At 35.6% G+C, this 15,579-nt stretch overlaps 1 protein-coding gene across 2 annotated transcripts in view; it reads left to right on the top strand.

The window, feature by feature from the left end:
- The window catches only part of MED13L (mediator complex subunit 13L), a 318,781-nt gene that overhangs the window by 33,682 nt on the left and 269,520 nt on the right, over positions 1 to 15,579 (top strand). For both annotated transcript variants that reach the window (XM_030821461.1, XM_030821462.1), the window contains exon 2: positions 5,323 to 5,560. In XM_030821461.1, coding sequence (XP_030677321.1) covers positions 5,323 to 5,560 — 238 coding nt within the window. The remainder of the gene's footprint in view (positions 1 to 5,322; positions 5,561 to 15,579) is intronic.

Genomic DNA, 15,579 nt, shown 5'->3' with positions numbered 1-15,579 from the left:
TGTAGCGGCCTTTTGGTTAGGCCAGGGGAGTATCTGCCACTTAACCCATTTATGCCTAATGTTCCATTATTGGAACACTAAACTTGTGGGAGTTATTTATATCCTACTGCTCAAGGTCATCGCCAAGGTCTGATTTTTCACAAAAAAATTTGCATCCTCCTGCATAAATAGGTTAAGTTCAATTTTCTGAGAACCTTAATTACCCCTATACCACATGCCAGCCATTGCTGAGCAGATTTTCTTCCAGCCTCTCTTGCTATCAGAATAGTGATTTTGTTGGTTCGTTATACGTATTATCTAAGAATTAGTTTATGTAGATACCATCTTATAGTGATAACATGTAAAAGAAGGCATATAATTATCTGAGTGAAATAAAAGTCTATTCTATTCATGGGATGATATGTGGGCACTCTTATACAAGTTTTCTTAATACCTCAGGAAGACTAAAGAAAGATTTATGAACTTTCTTAAATTAGAAAGTGTGGCCATGAGCTCTAGTCATTGCTAAATTGAGTTGATGACAGTTTCTTTGTACTATTTTATAATCCTCTAGGGCTAATTTTTACCATTTGCCTTATAAAGCAGCATGGCAGAATGGAAAGAATTTATACTTTAAATTCAGTTACAGCTTAAATCTAGTTATATTTGGGATCTGCCATTTGCTACCTTTGTGGCTCTGGGAGAATTATTCAACCTTTCTGAGTCCTAATTTCTTTAGCTGTCTGTTGTGAAGTTTATAAATTATATATGAAGTCACTAGTATGGTGCTCGGTATTAGAAATAATATATGAAAACTCTAGTATGGTGCCTGGTATTAAGTAGATGCTTGGTAAATAATGATGTTGGTGGTTATTATACGTAATGTGCATATGGGTTTCCTTCTTTGTATATTTTAATTTCATCGTTTTGGTTCTGTATTTTAGAAACCATGTAGTTTAAAACTTAGATTTAATTAAGGATTATCTTTTTGACAGTGAGAAATAATTGTTTGGGGATAATGTTGAATCTAGAATTATTTTAAAGGTTTGCTTTAAAATTTTGAAATCATTAGGTAAAGAATTTTGTGTCGTAGAGATAAACATTAGTCAGAAATTGAGACAGTATGGCTGGGCGCAATGGCTCACGCCTGTAATCCCAGCACTTTGGGAGGCCAAGGCGAGCGTATCACCTGAGCTCAGGAGTTCTAGCCCGGCCTGGCCAACATGGTGAAACCCCATCTCTACTAAAAATAGAAAAATTAGCTGGGTGTGGTGGCGGGCACCTGTAATCCCACCTACTTGGGAGGCTGAGGCAGGAGAATGGCTTGCATCTGGGAGGGGGAGGTTGCAGTGAGCCAAGATCATACCACTTCACTCCAGCCTGGGCAACAGAGCAAGACTCCATCTCAAAAAAAAAAAAAAAGACAATAGAACTTGGAGTGCACTTGATTTTTAAACTATAAATATGATCATGGTCTATGAAGACATTTTACTCTTAATTGAATAAACATCCCTGATTGGATTTTTTTTTCTTGGACAAACTATTTCAGTATCATTAAGCTGTCTTTTCTCTTACCAAACATTAATTCAAAATTTAAAGCTAAATCTTCGAACACCCGTTTTATACTTAGTTATCTCTTTTAGGCTTGATTAGTGTTTCATTGTAACCTTTTCCGATGAAGACCAGTATAATGGTATTTAGTTTTTAACTTTAAAGGAACTGTTTTACTTGAATTAGTTACGAGGTGTTTTAAGTTTGTAGCCTTGCTGTTGTGTCACTTGCATTTGTAAGAAAGATATCACTTGCTAGAACAACTTTGTAAAAAACAGAGCAGTTAGTAGCAGCTTCCCTTTGCCACTGAGAGCATAGATGTACTGATAGGAAGTTAGTGGAAGTACTAGGATTAGGAAACCATTCTCCTGAAACAATGCCAAATATTTCGTCTGCTCTACTGCCGGATATTACAGGTGAAAGTGTTGTAGTGAGTAAATTACTGTGCATAGATTTTCATGGGGACTGACTCATCTGATGTTTAAAGCTCTGATATTAATTTTCTAACCCTTTAAATAAGGTTAGTGTTATTAGATGTTATTAGTGATTCATATTTATTGTGTGTGTGTGTGTTTCTTTTTTTTTTTTTTGAAACGGAGCCTCACTGTGTTGCCAGGCTGGAGTGCAGTGGCTCGATTTCGGCTCACTACAACCTCTGCCTCCCGGGTTCAAGCGATTCTCCTGCCTCAGCCTCCCAAGTAGCTGGGACTACAGGCGCACTACCACGCCCCACTAATTTTTCTGTTTTTAGTAGAGACGGGATTTCACCACGTTGGCCAGGATGGTCTCCATCTTTTGACCTTGTGATCCGCCCGCCTCTGCCTCTCAAAATGCTGGGATTACAGGCATGAGCCACTGCGCCTGGGCTATTGGTGTGTTTTTATTACCTTCTTTCTCTTCCCTCATCCACAAGGCTCTTAGGCACAGAATGCTTTCTTTATCTTAGGTGATAAAATAAGTTAGTCTTCTGCTTTTTGGATTTCAACTTCTTTTTATTTTTGTTTCCTTCTTTGATGTTTAAAGATTGATGTTAGGGTTTCTGATTAAAACATACACATTGCTTTTATTTGAAGAAACGAAGGAACTTGGCCAGGCGCAGTGGCTCGTGCCTGTATAATCCCAGCACTTTGGGAGGCCGAGGTGGGTGGATCGCTTGAGGTTAGGAGTTTGAGACCAGCCTGGCCAGCATGGTGAAACCCTGTTTCTACTAAAAATACAAAAATTAGCCGGGCGTGGTGGTGCACAGATGTAGTCCCAGCTACTCAGGAGTCTGAGGCACGAGAATTGCCTGAACCTGGAGGCCAAGATCATGCTACTGCACTCCAGCCTGGGCGACAGCGAGGCTCCATCTCATAAAAAAAAAAAAAAGGAACTTGTAAGATAGAAAAATGGACAAAGGGTATGAACAGACAACTCAAAGTGAAAGAAATAGTACTACTACTAGTGGTATAATGAAAATATCATTTACGGTTTTTGCTATGTCCCAGCCACTGTCTCTTATAAATGCTTCATATGTATACTGACTCATTTAACCAATGAGTTAGTGCAGAGCTGGGATTCAAACCCAGGAATGGTGGCCCCATCTGATCAAAGATGTGATATTGCATACTGATTTCCTCCTAGCAGAACAAGGACTATGTATTAATACAAGTACACACCCTTCGATTCAATTGGCAGATATTTTAAAAGATATGCAATTTGGGAGGTGGCTGTTTGTATTGGGGAGACTATTAATTGAACAGTAATGTGGTAGCACTCATCATGAGTCTTGATATATTCATATTCTTTGGTAATTCAGTATCAAGCAATCTCTTTAAAGGAAATAATCAGGAAAATAACAGTGTTCAAGGATGTTAACCAATTATAGTAATTACAATAGTGGAAATAAAATGGAAGATTGTCCAGTTGTTATGGGATGGCTAAATTATATTTTTTTCCAATGAATAGAATATTATGCAAACATTAAAAGTGTATTTTGAAGAATAATTAGTAATATATAAAAATAAGTGAAAAAAGATATAAATCATGCAATATGGTTCCAACCTTAAAAAGTATATGTACAGAAAAAGAGGAAGGACATATATAGTAGGATGCTAATGATTATTATAATGTGATTATGGTGTATTACTTCTGAACTTTTTATATTGGCCATGTAGTGCTTTTATATTTAGAGGAAACCAAGTAACATATAGGGAAACCCTAAATAATGCCAGTGCCAGCTTTTTACTAAACATATTCATTAAAAATTTAGATTTGCATATCTCAGTGTAAAATATAAGTTACTGAGTTTTAGATATTTTTAGTTCGTATATTATCTTTGTATCTTTTTTGAAGCAAAACCTTTTTTGTTGTTGTTGTTTCTTTTTGTTTTTTGAAACAGAGTCTCGCTCTGTCACCCTGGCTGGAGTGCTGTGGCATGTCACCCAGGCTGGAGTGCCATGGCACGATCTCGGCTCACTGCAACCTCCGCCTTCCGAGTTCAGGCGAATTCTCATGCCTCAGCCTCCTGAGTAGCTGGGATTACAGGCACGTGCCACCACGCTCGGCTAATTTTGGTATTTTTAGTGGAGACGGGGTTTCATGATGTTGGTCAGGCTGGTCTCGAGCTCCTGACCTCATGATCTGCCCCCCTAGGCCTCCCAAAGTGCTGGGATTACAGGCGTGAACCACCGTGCTCAGCCTGAAGCAAAACCTTTTTAATTTGGATTAAATGAAAGGTGATTTTTCTTTTTCTTAAATGTGGTCATTATAGTGATTGATTGCTTTAGCACTTTTAATATGTTTCAGTTATGTTAGTAGAAGATACGGCTGTTTTCTACCTAGTGGTACATGTTTTTTTTTGTAAACAACTTGCTAACAAAAATAATTGACCTTGTGGGGAAGCAGATGCATGAGTAAGGATTCAATGCACTGGCCACCTGGGCTGTTTGGTACAGAATTAAATTATGAATCTGTTTTACGATTAGTTTTCAATATGTAGATGTAGTTTATAACTGTTTAAGAAATTTAGCTTTCGCTTGTGTTGAAACCTCTTTGAAGTTTAGCTCTTTAAATCTAAGATTTAAGAAATCTTGAAATACAAACGTATGTAATGGAACAAAGATACAGTATCTGTTCTCTGCTGGTTGCAAGTTCTCATGTTTTACAATGTGTGTAAAAAATAAAAGACCAAACTACATTAGGGAATTGTTATAGAAGCAAAGCTTTACTGTTTGCTACATGTTAAAAAACATGAATAAATTGCTGATAACTCTGTATCAGTTTTCGTAATTGCTTCTACGTAAATAGACTTTTGGCATTCATGATGAAACACTCTCGTACTTCATGCTAACTGCTTCCCTAATTAAAAAAGGACTTAAACTGTAGCTTGTGGATGGGAAGAAATTATTTGAAAGAAATTATTTCATATATGCAAACTTATTTTTAGAATCTTGATTTCTAAATATAATTTGTGAGTTGAATATTGAATGATAACATAGAAAATAGTTTTCTATATAGGCACGTTAGAGTAAATGTTTAGACAAATTAAATGATTCAACAGGAAATAATGATTATCAGCTTGTTTTATTTTAGTATTTAATGTAAAGAGCTATGTAGAAATCTTGATAGAAACTTTCTCCCACCTTAAAATTCGAGAAGATTTGACATACATTCTTCACTGGGAGGAATCTTATGATATGGAGTTTCGTGTAAATATTTATTTTAGCACAATTGCTTTTCTGTATGGAAGACTGTTTTTAGTGGTCTGTAAGTAAAATGAGAAAACGATTACAATTTTTTGTCTTTTTCCAGGCTGAACTCACGGGAATCAAATGGCGTAGGTACAATTTTGGAGGGCATGGGGACTGTGGACCCATAATTTCAGCCCCAGCCCAAGATGATCCAATTCTGTTAAGTTTCATCCGCTGTCTGCAAGCTAACCTGCTTTGTGTATGGCGTCGTGATGTCAAACCAGATTGCAAAGAGTTATGGATATTCTGGTGGGGAGACGAACCCAACCTAGTGGGTGTAATACATCATGAACTGCAGGGTAAGGTTTCTGTTTTTTTCTTAAAAATTATTTGCATCATAATTTTTTGAACATTGGTAAATTTCAAACAGATTATTAAGACTTGTCTAAAAGAACAATCTTAAGTATTTCATGGATGTCTGTCTCAAAAGGAACATTCTCACCCCTCTTCCTCCCATCCCTGGTTTTTTTTTTTTTTCTGACTCTTGTCCTTTTCCAGTTATGCTGAGAATCAGAACCTTGTGAACCACTGCTATTAAATGAGAGTATTGTGTCTCCTGGGTGTGGTGGGGTGGAAACCAGGCTAAGATCCACTGTTTTTAAATGATAGTGAATTGTGAGTAACTAACAAGACAGTGAATTGAACAGTTACTGTTTTTTTCCTTGGACTGTGGTTGTTACGGTTCATTGCCAGCTGAACTCTGGTGGAGAATTGGAGAGTGATACAGAAATTTAGTTTTGAGCCTAATTGGACAAAATTGTGAGATTACATTGAATAGTATTTTGAGGAAAGATGAATATATAGGATCTGGTCTGAATTGGGTGTAGCAAATTTTCTTTTGCTTTTATTTCTGCTTTTCATGTAATTTGGTGATTCCAGGAAACATTGGCTCCAGTGTTGCCTGATTTTTAGCTTCAGATTGCATCTGATATCTGGAAACTGAGTTACTATAAGAGTTTCATTTTTCTAAGCTGCTTTATATATTTACCACAGTTCTATAAGCAGGAACTTTTATCAGTTGTCTTTGAATTTCTGGTAAAAATTTTTACCTTTCTATCTAAGTGTTTCTATTTAGTATGCCAAGGGATTTTCTAAAGCAAGACTAATTCTAATCTTTAGTTAGTGTATTAACTCTTTTTGACTTAGTCTCTTAGAGCCATCTTTTATTATCTCCAAACTATATTGTGTTAATCTGTGGCTAAAAAATTTCAGATCGTGTTTGAAATGTTTTGTTACTTGATGTTTTTAAATGCTTTTTTTTTTTTAAGGAAGGAGTAAAACTAACTTTAATGTATGTTCGAGGCTCTGTTCTAAAGCTTTTACATTTGCCTGAAGGATTTCCTGCCAACTTTTGCTTGACACCTTGCTAGTTTTTCTTGGCAGCCATTTTTTATCTGTGATATCTCCTGCCACAGCAGCCAGAGGGCGGTAAACCACAATGGACTAATTGAACTGTTTACTTTATGGTCCATTTGTCTGTTCCGCTCAAACCTTCATCCTGATATTTTTTAGGGTATTTGGTTTATAAATAAGAGAACCCATTGTGGGTGACATTGCTTGCTTAGCTGGGTAATCAGCAAAATCCCAGAACTTAATGTTCATCTCAAAGCCTGTTCTATGTAGCTAGCAGTTAACTTAGGTAAAATTAGAGTTTCAGAACATCTGGATTCTGTTTATCAGAATTTTAAAAATAAGATGTCACCTAGAAGATAATTGCAACATGTTTGTTTGTCCATTAAAATATGAAAACATGTTTTTACTTTTTTCCCCATGTAGTAGAGAGGTATAAAGCTTTTTAAAAAAGTGTCTTTCTTATTTTTCATGATTGTTTCTGTCATCTTCTGTTTCTCTGTATTAATCTCTTACATTTTAGCTTTTCGGTCTGCTCTTTGTTAGTGTGGTACATATCATTTTGTAATGATGAAGAAACCAAACCCAACTGCTAATTAGGCTTATTTAGTTGATAATATAGAATAAAATTATTTATCTATGCCAACAAAGAAAATCGTCAGCGTTCTTAGAAATAGCTTATTAAATTATTGTGTTTTCATGGGCTTTGTTACTGAGTTAACAAAAAGGGGTAGGGCGTTTAAATTTTGGGATAGTTGCTTTAGATTGCATGTGTAAATTAATATCTTAAGTATTTTTTGGTAAAGAGTTAAGCAAAGATTGAATTATTTTTTAGATATTTTTAAAATTGCAGAAACACTACATTTAAATTAGAAAATTAGGAAAACAGAATCATCATATGGAGAAAACAAAGAAATAAAAATACTGAAGTCTGAAAGAGTTTTAGATGTTTTATGTATAAGTGAAATTGGTACCATACAGTTTTTCTAATTTTCTAATTAAATGTAGTATTGTGAATATTTTCTCTTGGGAATGATTACTTTTCTTTGGAGTTTGAAAGTGGTATAAACTGTTTATATTTTGTGTTGTACTGGGAAAGTATTACAGTAACGGAATAATTATAATTTCATTGAGTGCGTCTCCTCTTTGTAATATGAATTTTGAGCAAGTTTTTAGATCCATTTATATGAAGTGTCCATTTTTGTAGGTAAAAGTAGTTGAAAAAGGTAATATATGGTTCAAGCTAATAACAGAAAATATCTAGCCTTAATTAGAAAAATAAGTCATAAAGACAACTTTGTTTCAAATAAGGGGAGATACAATAGCAGTCATGAAAAACTGAAGGATACAAAGAGAATATTTTAATTGGTGGCCATACAAAGTGGAGATATTTTAGAATCTATTTCATTCTCTAATATATTTGAGTCATTTTATTTTGGGTAAAATAAATTATAGGCCGAGCATGGTGGCTCACGCCGGTTATCCCAACACTTTGGAACGCTGAGGGGGCCCGATTGCTTGAGGCCAGGAATTTGAGACCAGCCTGACCAATATGGTGAAACCTTGTGTTTACAAAAAATAAAAAAAAAATTAGCCAGGTGTGGTAACGTGCGCCTTTAATTCCAGTTACTCGGGTGACTGAGGTTGGAGGATCGCTTAAACCTAGGAGGCCAAGGTTGCAGTGAGCAGAGATAATGCCACTGCACTCCATCCTGGGCAACAGAGTGACACCTGTCTCAAAAAAAAAAATAAATAAATAGTAGCAGAATCCTGTTAGCAGGCTTTAATATTAAGCGTGAGATTACCATTATTTGTAACATTTTTAAAATAGGGACATTTTACTGTTTCTTACATTGCTTCTTATTTATGTTATTTGGCATTTCCTGGCTGGTCATGGTGGCTCATGCCTGTAATCCCTGCACTTTGGGAGGCCTAGGCAGGAGGATCACCTGAGTTCAGGAGTTGGAGACCAGCCTGGCCAACATAGTGAAACCCCCTCTCTAGTAAAGATAAACAAAAATTAGCTGGGCATGGTGGTGGGTGCCTGTAATCCCAGCTACTGGGGAGGCTGAGACAGGACAGTTGCTGGAAACCGGGAGGCAGAGGTTACAGTGAGCTGAGATCACGCCATAGCACTCCGCTGGGCAACACAGCAAGACTCCATCTCAATAGATAAATAAATAAATAAATAAATAAATAAATAAATAAATAGCAGAATCCTGTTAGCCAGCTTAAATTAAGCATGACATTACCATTATTTGTAACATTTTTAAAATAGGGGCATTTTACTGTTTTTTAAATTGCTTTTTAGTTATGTTATTTGGCATTTCCCTTTGTCTTCATAGTGTACTCCAAATAGCATACTACCAAGAAACCTCACAGTGAGATATAATACCAGAGCAACCATCTTGCGTTTAAATGTATAAAGTATCCCATAAAATGAGAATAATCCTACAGCATACACACACAAGTTAGTTTTATGATATTATACTTTTTGTTTAATTGCTTGACATATCTCAAATAGTCTGAGAGAAGACTATAACACGTTTATAGTCTGTCCTTGTCACTTGGATAAACACTTTTGGGTTCCTGTCTCGGGAATTGTTAATGCGTGTGGTGTAGTGATTCAGAGCACGGGCTCTGGGTTGCTTGGGTTTGAATGCTTGCATAGTCACTAGCTGTGTATGCTTGATCTAATTATTTAACTTAAACTGTGCCTCAGTTTTCTCACTGTTAATTAGGTTATGAGGTTAAGAAAAATTAAAAGTACTTAGAGCAGCATATATAGCAGTTAATCTGTAATTGTAACTATTGCTACTGCTACTGTGCAAAGACCTACAGGCTGCAAATGAATTGTGGCAAGAACAGGTTACCTGGGGCTTAGGGTGGGAGTGAAATAGTCTCCCCTCTAAAAGGCTGAGTAGGTGGGTCATAGTGTGGAGTACACAGAACCAAGGATAAGACATTTGGACTTAATTTGATAGATTTTGAGGAATTAAAGGTTTCTGATCAGGAAAGAGATATAATTAGGAAGATTAACTTAGTAATATACGGGATTAATGTGTACAGGAAAACCATAATATTGTGATTTTAAAATTCTTAATTGGAATATAAACTTAAATATTCTGTTCAGGATACAGATGTGTTTAAATTAAAAATACTAATGATTATATACTATAATTCATATTAATAGTCTTTAACAATTTTATTATACCTTTGCTGTTTTGGCTTGACTAAATTCTGCATTTTAATTTAAGTTTTAGAGATTAATACAGTGTGCTGAGTGGACTTCTCCTAATCTACCAAACGAATACTTCTTACTTTTTTTTTTTTTTCCCCCTCTTTAGACGGAGTCTTGCTCTGTTGCCCAGGCTGGAGTGCAGTGATGCAATCTTGGCTCACTGCAGCCTCTGCCTCCTGGGTTCAAGCGATTGTCCTGCCTCAGCCTCCTGAGTAGCTGGGATTGCAGGTGTGTGCCACCACGCCTCGCTAATTTTTGTATTTTTAGTAGAGATGGGGTTTCACCATGTTGGCCAGGTTGGTCTCAAACTCCCGACCTCAAGCGATCCGCCCGCCTCAGCCTCCCAAAGTGCTGGGATCACAGGCGTGAGCCACCGCGCCTGGCAACAAATACTTTTTAAATAAACACAATATTCTGGCCAATTCACTGCCTGTTAGTTAGTGGTGGGAAAGACATGCAATCTGGAAAACCCAAAATAGTACAGAGAGCAAGCACATAACTGCCGATTGCTTGCCCCAAAGCATTACAAATCTCTGGTCCAGAAGGAGAAGTATCAGATTCAGCCTAGTCTGTGCTTAAGAATGTTTGTTGAATCAGTTAATGAAACTTATTTTACGAGGTTCTAATGTAGTGCAGTATTGCACTCCCAGAAGATTGACTTATAATAAATGTGTGAAAATTTTTAATGATTTGATAATGCGAGGATATTGAAGCCTAGTTAAAATAAAGCATATTATTTCTGGTTTTAATTCCCAAGGGGGTAGACATAGCCAATTTTTTGGGTATATTTTCTACCACAAATATTTAGCACTAAATATGGACTGTCTACAATTTTAAAATTTATGTTGTCTCTTTTTTTGATTGTTAGACATATAAATTAAGACTACATCTGTACAACTCTAAAAATGATCATCCCTATAACAGTATCAGAAGTCTTCTGAATTGGTTTTATTGTCAGTACAGGGGTAGATTGGCAGTTATTACCCTTTGTTGTGAATTTAGAGACATAAATATTGCTTTTTCTATTTTTAAGAGTGCTGCCACCTGTGCCAGGAGGTGTGGGCGATTGTAAAAACGTTAGACATAAGAAAGCCTGGAAAAATGGATCTGTTTTCTGACAGGGACCATGGTGTAAGATAATTTAAGATACTAGTACCGTTGTTTATTAAACTGATTGCAAGTGGACATTTTGTAGGAGTGTGGGAAGGCTGAATCTTTTTAGTTTTATAATCTGTATCTATAGATTACAGTCTACAATTCTAAATGGTGGGATTGATAAAACCTTTGTTTAGATAACTCCAAGCAAGAACCTAACTTCTTCACTCCTCCTAGCTTTTTATTTTTAAATAAATATATTTACACACTTATATGCATATGCCTCTTTTTTCCACCTAAACAATTTGAGGCAATTTTCAGACTTCACTGACCTTTGCCCCTAAATACTTCAGCATTTAAGTCCTATAAGAATGTGAAACACTTTTTTACATAACCAGAGCACTTTTGTCATGCTCAAGAAATTTAATATCGATATAATTAAATTATCTAATATTTAATCCATATTCAAATTTCCCAGTTTTCCTAGCAATACCTTTTATAGTTTTCTCTCCCTCTGATCCAGAATGCAATCAGGATCACACATTTTTAGATGGCTTGTGTCCTCTCATTTAGAATATTCCTGAAGTCTTGGGGATCAATGATATTGATGTTATTTGAAGGGAGCACTTTAGTTGTCCTGTAAAATATTCCACATTTTGAATTTGTCTAATTGTTTTCTAACAATTAGAGTCAGGATAAACATTTTTGGCAAGAATATTGAGTAGGTGATGTTGTGTACTTTCCACGGCATCACATCAAAAACACGTCATGTCAGTTTGTCTCAATATTGATGATGCTGAGTTTGATCCCTTGATTAAGGTAGTGTCTGCCAGATATCTCCAGTGTAAAGATATCCTTTCGTTTTGTAATTGTTAAGTAAATTTGGGATGAAACTTTGAGATTGTGTGAATATCTCTTTCCTCAAAAGAGCCTAATTTTGAGCCTGTTTAAACCAACTAAAAATTTCCGGAATCACCTGCTTTTAGAAAATCAGTTGAGATCAGATGAAGACTGCTTTCTTAAGTCACAGCAGAGTTCAAGAGGAGAAGAGAATAAAAATATTGAAGATCTACCAAAGGCAAATTATAATGGCAATGTCACACTATGAAAATGAATAGCCCCTATTGCTTAGCATACCTAAAAAGAGAAGTGTTGACATTTGAGTTTTCCAAAATCATAGACAATAATGTATGTAGGAATATATTACTGTATATCTTAGAGTCTGTGAACTTTCAATTGATTTTTGATGGTTTCTGGTTATCCTTAACTAAATGGTAAAAATAATGTCATCAATATTATATATGAATTTATTAACAGTTGAAATTAAAAAATTGCTTTCTGGAAAAGTCATGACTATTTTATATATAAAATTGACAGGAATAAAATTATTTCTTGTCATTCATTTTGAAAATTTCAAGGAGAAAATCTGATCTTTGACTCATTTTCACTCTGTTTTTCTATCTTTTTTTTTTTTAGTGGTATTAAATTTGTGAGTCATTGAAATTAATCCCTGACTGAATTGGAAAGGAATTGTATTTACAGTATTTGGATTTATTTATTTTTCAAGTATGGAATTCTGGTGATTTTGAAAACATGAATGATACCATTTTGCAGCAGCATTGTAGATTTGTAGTATTTTAGATTGGTATCACAGTGCACCTGAAAAAGTAAATTTCATTTTACTTTTTTTTTGTTGTTGTTGAGACGGAGTCTCACTTTGTCGCCCAGACTGGAGTGCAGTGGTGTGATCTTGGCTCATGGCAGCCTCCGCCTCCCTGGTTCAAGCGATTCTCCTGCCTCAGCCTCCCGAGTAGCTGGGACTATAGGTGCTTGCCACCATGCCCAGCTAATTTTTTTTTTTTTTTTGAGTAGGGCTGCATGTTGGCCAGGCTGGTCTTGAACTCCTGACCTCAAGTGATCCTCCTGCCTTGGCCTCCCAAAGTGCTGGGATTACAGGTGTGAGTCACCACGCCCAGCTACTTTACCTTTCATATTTGTCATTATTTTGTGGATAATAATGAAGAATACATTTGTATTTCATGAGAAACAAGTACTTTCAGGAAAAACACATATCCAGTGATAAATGGTAGCTAGGTCTAAGTAGTTTATAAAGTATACTTTTATTTTTCTTGGATCTGAATTATTCAAGTTTTGATGTAAATTTCCTGATTCTTTAAATAATTATATTACTGTTCTGTTTTTCTGTTTTATTTGAAAGAATGAGTTTGCCAAAGCTATAAAGTAGTAAATTTTTCATTGTGTGATTATCTGAATGGTTCTAGTGCATACTTATTAAATATTAGACTCAATATGTAATTATATACTTGAAAGAAAAAGTAACATACTTATTGAGACTTTGGTAAATAATACATTCATATTGTGAAATTATGGTAAGATCGTAATCTCTTTCAGATGAAGAATTGAGAAAGATCTAGTGAATTAGATAAAATTAAGGTAAATATGCTTGAAATTGAGAGAACAAGCTAAAGTCTAACTTTTGAGTGTAAGTAAAATCGATGTGTTACCACAGGCAACTTACTGAACCATGTAATTAGTTTTTTTCTATGAAAAATGAGACATTTATACTGAGATTGTGGTAAAATAGCATATAAAGGGCTTATGTTCTAATGATATGAAAATTAAATAATTGGTAAAAAAATTATAATTTTCAGTTTGTTGGTAAGTATAGTTATTGTGGCCTAATGTTTTGCGTTGATATGAAATCACCTACTTATATAAAGTAAACCTGAGTAAAATCCCCTTAAATGAGATGTTAGAGTCACCATTGGAAGAAATAGTGTTGAAAATTGTCTTAACACTAGATTAACTGTTATTTGGTAGATTATATTCTTTTTTAAAATTTGAGTAATTTTTATGATTAATATATTGTGACTGGTAGATAAGTGTTTAGTCTAACATTTTTAAGTGTAGCCATGTTTGATGCCCCCCTCACCATTTGTGTATATTTTATTTCAAAAGCTTGTACTTTCATAGAAAACCTTGAGATTTAGAAGAGGTTGTTGTGGCCTGGTGCGTTGGCTCATGCCTGTAATCCCAGCACTTTGGGAGGCTGAGGAGGGAGGATCGCTTGAGCCCAGAACTTTGAGACCAGCCTAGGAAACATAGTGAGATCCCATCTCTGTTAAAAAAAATTTTAAAAAGAGGTTGTTGAACATTAAGATGGCATAGTGATATAGGTAAAGGGTTTTTTTGTTTGTTTAGCAAAATATTTTCTTGGTTTTATTTCTTAGGGAGGCTGAGGTAAGAATCTGAATGTGAAAAATTGAAGAAAAGGTTTAAATATTGGTAGAATTTAGGGCCTAAATAATTCAAGAAAGAATTGTATATTAGAACATTAAAATTGAATGGAGTAGAGCTACACATTTATAGAGAATAACACCTTCTGCTTATAAGAAATTCATTGCGCACGTATATAAATGGCGTTAGGTTGGTCGTACTGTTGACATTATTTTATATAGGAGATGAAATAAAAATTCCGTAAAATAAAACTAGGATTTTCTTAGGAAAGAGGAAGTGGGGAATGGATCTTGGTGGGTCATGAACGAGTGTCCTCTTCTGCAGTGGGACCCTGTCTCTGCAGAAAAGAAAAACAGTAGTTGGGCATGGTTGGTGTTCGCCTTGTAGTTCCAGCTACTTAGGAGGCTAAGGTGGGAGGATTACTTGAGCCCAAGAGTTCAGGGTTACAGTGAGCTATGATTGTGCCACTGCAGTCCAGCCTGAGTGACACAGTAAGACCCTATCTCTAGAAAAGAAAAAAATAAAACTTGTTGTTTAATGTAGCCACCTCATTAATGATCTTAGCAAGATCTTCTGCATAGAGAAGCTGCAGCTTCTTCATCAGCACTTGCTGCTTCTCCTTGTGCCTTTATGTAATGGAGATAGAATCTTTCCTTAATCTTCATGAACCAACGTCTGCTAGCTCCCAGGTTTGCTTCCTCACCTCTCCCCGTCTTGGTAGAATTGAAGAGAGTTTGTGCCTTGTTCTGGATTAGACTTTGACTTAAGGGAATATGGTGGCTGGTGTGATCTTTCAGACCACCCAGACTTTCTCCATATCAACAATAAGCTTGTTTCACTTTCTTATCATTCATGTGTTCACTGGAGTAGCACTTGTAATTTCCTTCAAGATTTTTTTTTTTTTTTTTTGCCATTCACGGCTTGGCTTCTTGGCGCAAAAGCACTAGCTTTCAGCCTATCTTGGCTTTCAACATGACTTCTTCACTAAGCTTAATCATTTCTCACTTTTGATATAAAGTAAGAGATGGGCAGTTCTTCCTTTTCACTTGAACATTTAGTGGCCATTGCAGGGTTATTAATTGGCCTAATTTTAGTATTGTTTCTAGCAAATAGGCTTGAGGAGAATAAGAGAGATGAGGAAGAGCCAGTCCTGGAGCAGTCAGAACACATACAATAGTGATCAATTGGTTCAGTTCGCAGTTTTATACGGGTGTGGTTTGTGATGCCCCTGAACAATATAATAGTAACATCAAAGATCACTGATCACAGATCCACCGTAACAGATATTATAATAATGAAAATGTTTGAAATATTGCAAGAATTACCAAAATGTGACACAGACACAAGAATTGAGCACATGCTTTTTGAAAAATG

This window comes from Nomascus leucogenys, chromosome 10 (assembly GCF_006542625.1).
Source record: "Nomascus leucogenys isolate Asia chromosome 10, Asia_NLE_v1, whole genome shotgun sequence".
Taxonomy (NCBI): Eukaryota; Metazoa; Chordata; class Mammalia; order Primates; family Hylobatidae; genus Nomascus; species Nomascus leucogenys.
The sequence above is the reverse complement of the archived record's forward strand: the minus strand, read 5'-3'. Positions and strand labels throughout refer to the sequence as shown.